At 43.0% G+C, this 5000-nt stretch overlaps 1 protein-coding gene across 1 annotated transcript; it reads right to left on the bottom strand.

The window, feature by feature from the left end:
* Window positions 1-2662: 2662 nt before the first annotated feature.
* On the bottom strand, window positions 2663-4942 carry LOC116190058. Its single transcript, XM_031519729.1, has one exon. The coding sequence runs from the start codon at window positions 3136-3138 to the stop codon at window positions 2884-2886; it is 255 nt and encodes an 84-aa protein (XP_031375589.1). The 5' UTR covers window positions 3139-4942; the 3' UTR covers window positions 2663-2883.
* Window positions 4943-5000: the final 58 nt, after the last annotated feature.

Here is a 5000-nt window from a genome sequence, read left to right as displayed (position 1 = left end):
GGGTACTTCTATTGAAGCTTTAGAGAATCCAGGTCCAGCGGAAGGTAAGGCTGGGAAAGACCACAAGAAGCTGAAGAAGGGACAGGCCTCGTCAACGGAGTTTTCTTATGAGCTTTCTCTCAGAAGGCTTGGCTACGGAAGATGACCTGATGGAGGAAGACTTGAAGGTTGGTGAGTCAAGCAGTCAGACCCAGGTTAAAGAAAATGAGCCAAAATTTCAAGTTCAGTTAGGTAACTTACCTGATAAGGTGGATTGCAAGATGATCCTGACTTTGCCAAGAGAGTTCATGGCAAAAACCAATCAGAATGAATCTTTGGAAAGGGATGTGGTGGATACTCAGTAAGCTTGCCATGAGGTAGTGATGCCTCGAGGAGGTTACCTGAAGAAGGTTCTTCTCATTATCACTGACGGTCTAACCAAGGAACTATGTATTGGAGCTTCCCTGTTCTCCAGGTCTGTTATTAGGATAGGGCAGAAGTTGGGGTGGCTGCACTGCGCTTTATATCTTAAGCAGTGTGCTTCTTCCCTTCAGAATGGATCGGTCAAGCTCTTCTTATCTTTCCAACTCGAAAGCCACTATTCATAAAGTCTTTGTTAAAGCAAGGAGGCACGGATCAGGGAATAGAAAAGTCTTTGGATGAATGAATTTAGGTATCGAAGTTTGACTCTTTGACACTCTCTCTTTCGATGGCGCTATCACTTTGGAGCGATAGCCGGAACTAATGACTGGTATTAGAAAGCTAAACCTAGGATTCTACATAGCCTTTAAGTTAACAAAGGAAGAAGGGCTTGCCTAGATCTCGTATTCCATCTGCCATAGACGCTTTCTTTTTACTACGCAAGCAAGCCGGGGAGTGAGGAAAGCGACGAAGTGTATCTGTCCTTCTAAAATCAAAGAAAAGAGTTCAGAAGTTCATTAGCTCATCTCGAATGGGGTGAATCAGGAAGGACAAGACGAATGCGAGTTCAGGGACTATCAAAAGATAGGCCCGAACGGAGCCCTTTGAAGTGAAGGCTTATTTCATCGATCCAGGTTTTTGTGTGATCATCTCGACTAGCTATGTTGTGCAATGGACCTATAGGGTATACCCCTACCTATGAAGGTCCTGCTCGTGCTTGCACCAGGTTATCTCCGACTCCCACTGCCAGGAGTGGAGGGGATAAGAAGGACATATCCTCAAAGTTTCTCGATCCCGCTCTCCCCACTCGCAATCTTATTTTTGACTCATTCCATTCTTCTTCTGCTGAAATGCTATGGACGTCACACACAATCTAGAAAACGTGTCAGTTGTGAACTCAGACCTTGAGAGAAGCCGCAGTTGACTGCTATTTCGGCCTAGACGATCCTTAGACGCACAAGGCGCTTCTAATTGTACAAGTCAGTCGTTCCTGGCGCTGTTTGGAGTAGTGCAAGATGAGGGCGAGAAATTCCGAGACTATGAGCTCTTCCTATGACTACGAGCAGTAGCAGTAGCTGTGGCCAAGATACGAGCAAGAGAATAGCCATTCTGTCGCACCTTCTGAACTGGACACCTTTCTGACATCAAGGCAACTCCAACTACCGGAAAGAGCCGTTACATTAGCTCGAACATTCGAGTTAGAGATGAAAAGGACCGCCCTTCAACTATCACCTCCCTTCAAGAAATTGAATTGAGTCAGTGACCCTGTCCCCTATTAGAGAGGAAGAGTTCCGTTGTGTCCAGTCATCGTCTATTCATATTCAACTCAAAGAACTTGACTTTCACTTCTAGCTTTATTAGCATAAAGTGCCAGCTAGGCCAGCCATTAGTTCCATTGCTTTCCCAAGAAGTGAAGTAGCGATCTCTCCCTCTGAATGAACAGAAGCGGAATGCAACTCAAACAAAGTTCTAGGATCGGATCGAGCAATGAGGTCCCACGATGAATGAAAATGAGCTGAAACGGAGCAAAAGGGAAAGCCCGCGGGAAGCAAAGTAGCAGCTCAACCAGTTGCCGGTCTTGTTTGCGTAGGAAATGATTTTGGCGGAATACGGTGTTTGAGAGTAAGCTCCTATTCAAAAATCGGGTCTGTCTGTAAGCAATTACCTTTCCTTAGTCTAGCAAGGCTAGCCACCTTCTAACCAAAAAGAAACCAAGGAAAGCAGTCAAGCCGAAACCTGTGCCATCCTAAAATAACCCAATGGGCGTACGAATATCTGCTTCGAAAGGACCAAGAGAGTCTTTATTTACGCTATTCTTTGCATCTCGAGAGAAGCAGCCGATTCGTCCGTAGGGGCGTCTTTATATGAGATTATATCTGTCGAACGAGGGACCGATAAATGACCTAAAGAGAAAGGACCGGAAATCGTAGGTTGGACTTTGCCTGGTATTGACTGATTGCGTCTTGGTTGCTATAGTTGAATAGAAAGATGATTCAAGTTCTCCCAAGCCAGTAGAGTAGCTTTTCCTTCTGATTATAGTGTTCGGGCATAAGAAAACAGAGTTTAGAGCGAAAGCACTTCCGGGCTTAGGCCTGACTCGAGGCTAATTCACGATTTGTGAATCAGTTGCAGTTGGTTAAGTTTTTTTATACTAAAAGGACAGTTTGGTATTTCAGACGGCGCAGACTCAAGGAAGAAGGAAGCTTCAGAGCTGGAAAGGCTTAATAAGCACATCTCCAGTACACTTCACTTACACCTTATTTCAACTTTCACATTCATTTGAAGCACTTACGAACAAGTACTTATTATTATACATAAGCATTGAAGACTACTAGTGATACATGCAAACACACCAAATAAAAGCAATCTACTTAGGATAGGAGTGGATCTCCACGAAAGAAAGCCCTGGATTAAAACACACACTACTTTGGGTCGACGGACTCCTTATTTGAATCTTTTAGAAAGAGCTAATGCTCATTTCTTTTAATCTTGCGGGGGATCACGTGCGATAGCAGTAAGAATAAGCTCCTGCTGTTCGAGAAGGAGGGCCCTCTTTTGGTTTTCGAGGGCTTGGATTTTATTCCGTATAGCCAGCATACGAGATCTTATCTTTTCTGGATCGATCGGCGGCATGTGTTCCCAGAACAGACCCAGCATTCGCTCCCATTCGAGCTTCTCCTCTTCCCCTTGAGAGATTTCTTGCGGAATTCTTGAAAGTCGGGCGTGGATATCATCCATATCGAAACTAAAACTCAAAGTCTTTTTTTCTTTCTAAGTTCGCGTCTCTCTTTGAAAATATAGACTGAAAGAAGCTTCTATTTATAGGCCTTGGAGGCGCTTAACTCTTTCTTATTATTAGTAAGAATTGTTGTCTTAGTTCCGTAAGATGGTTCAACCCCGTCTTTTCATGAATATGGAACCCCCTCCACTAGATTTTGCTGAAAAATTTGCCTTTCCCCGTACGGATTGGAGTACGAAAGGCCCACCCCAAAGAGCGAATAGTCCTTTCTTTTTTTCGGGTATCGCCACGCGGCTTAATCCCGATCACTCCCTCAGGAATAGGAGCCAATAATAGAACGCACATCAGAAAGTACTCCCCTTTCTCTAAGAATAAGGCTGGGTTCCAAAGCCCCTTTCTTAAGAGATAGAGCAATCCTTACTCGACAGCTCAAAGCTGACCAGTACAAAACCATGTGATCTGTCCTCGTTTCCCTACCCCACTGGCTTCTACGTGTCTTTTTTTTACTGGCTTATTTGTACCCAGCTACATCATGGACTCCCCTCGGCCAATCCTCACTCGACAGCTCCGTCCTTGCTTACTACGTGAGACCGAAGCTAGCTCTCTTGATTGATCTGATCAGATGCTTGCTTTTTCCCCGGAAAGACGGATAAAGCCCCTTTCCAGCTCGCTCTGTAAGTCCACTAGCAAGACACCAGTACAATGAGTCAGGTGTTAAGTAAAGAATAACTGTGACCAAGAGTGATTGTGAAGAAGATGACACAGCATCCTCTGAAGAAGATGGTCCTGCCACCTATCTTGCCCTAAATGCAACTGTTGTGCAAACATTATGGAGAGACTTCGAGGGCTCTAAGCGCCAGCATTAATGCAAAAATATTAGTTTGAAAAAGTCTATTGTAAAGGAATTCGATGCTTTTCCTATTTCTCATATCTATTGAAAGATAAACAAGTCTGATTTAGTTGTCATGATGATGATGAACAATAACTGAAACACTCTGAAGTGGGAATGAGATATCACCCTTCGTTTACCGGAAATTTGTTAACATCTTTCATTATTGGAAGCTAAGAATCAAAACCATTTTCGTTTGGGGGATGGATTAGATTAGATACTGAAGTTTCTTCAGAAGTCATCGACCCAGACACCTTTTTTTTTATGATGCAACATGAAAGATATATGTTGGAATAGAATTCTCAGAAAAAGCTTTGATTTTTGAGAAAAATGACAAGGGGCAAAGCGGCTCAACTATTGCTATACACTGTTTTTTTAGGTAAAAACCACCCGTTGAGCTCCTTTCAAAGTTATCTAGACAGATTTTCCTCTTCCTATGCTGATATCAAAGCATACGGGAGAGATCTGTTCCAACATGTGGTTCCTGTAAGAGATTGGTATTTAGGCAGGGTATCATAAAAAGATGAACCCTCAGATGGAGAAGCTGATTGAACAAGAGGTTAAACGGATTTGGAAATAAATGCGGAATCTTTCCAATTAGACATTCCACTCGGGTATCCAGTACCAGTAAGCAAAAAGAATGGTAAGATTAGTTTGTTTATAGATTTTATAGATCTTAATAGACACGCAATCAGGCATCATTCTCCTCTCCCAATGACAGATGGACCTCAACCATCCGTTAATGGATCAGAAGTAATGTCCATATTATATGGTTTTTTATATGGTTATAATTAGCAGATACTAGTACGCCCAGATAATGAACATAAAACTGCTTTTAGGAAATGAAATTGTTGCGTATAAACGAATTCCATTAGGCAACATCCATGCTGGTCCTACTCTCCAAAGAGCAATGTTTATGGCTTCTAGTGACTGACTCGGGAAATCGTTACTCTAGTTTGATATCATCCGGAT

Source organism: Punica granatum, unplaced genomic scaffold (assembly GCF_007655135.1).
Source record: "Punica granatum isolate Tunisia-2019 unplaced genomic scaffold, ASM765513v2 Contig00108, whole genome shotgun sequence".
Taxonomy (NCBI): Eukaryota; Viridiplantae; Streptophyta; class Magnoliopsida; order Myrtales; family Lythraceae; genus Punica; species Punica granatum.
This window is presented reverse-complemented; position numbering and strand designations above follow the sequence as displayed.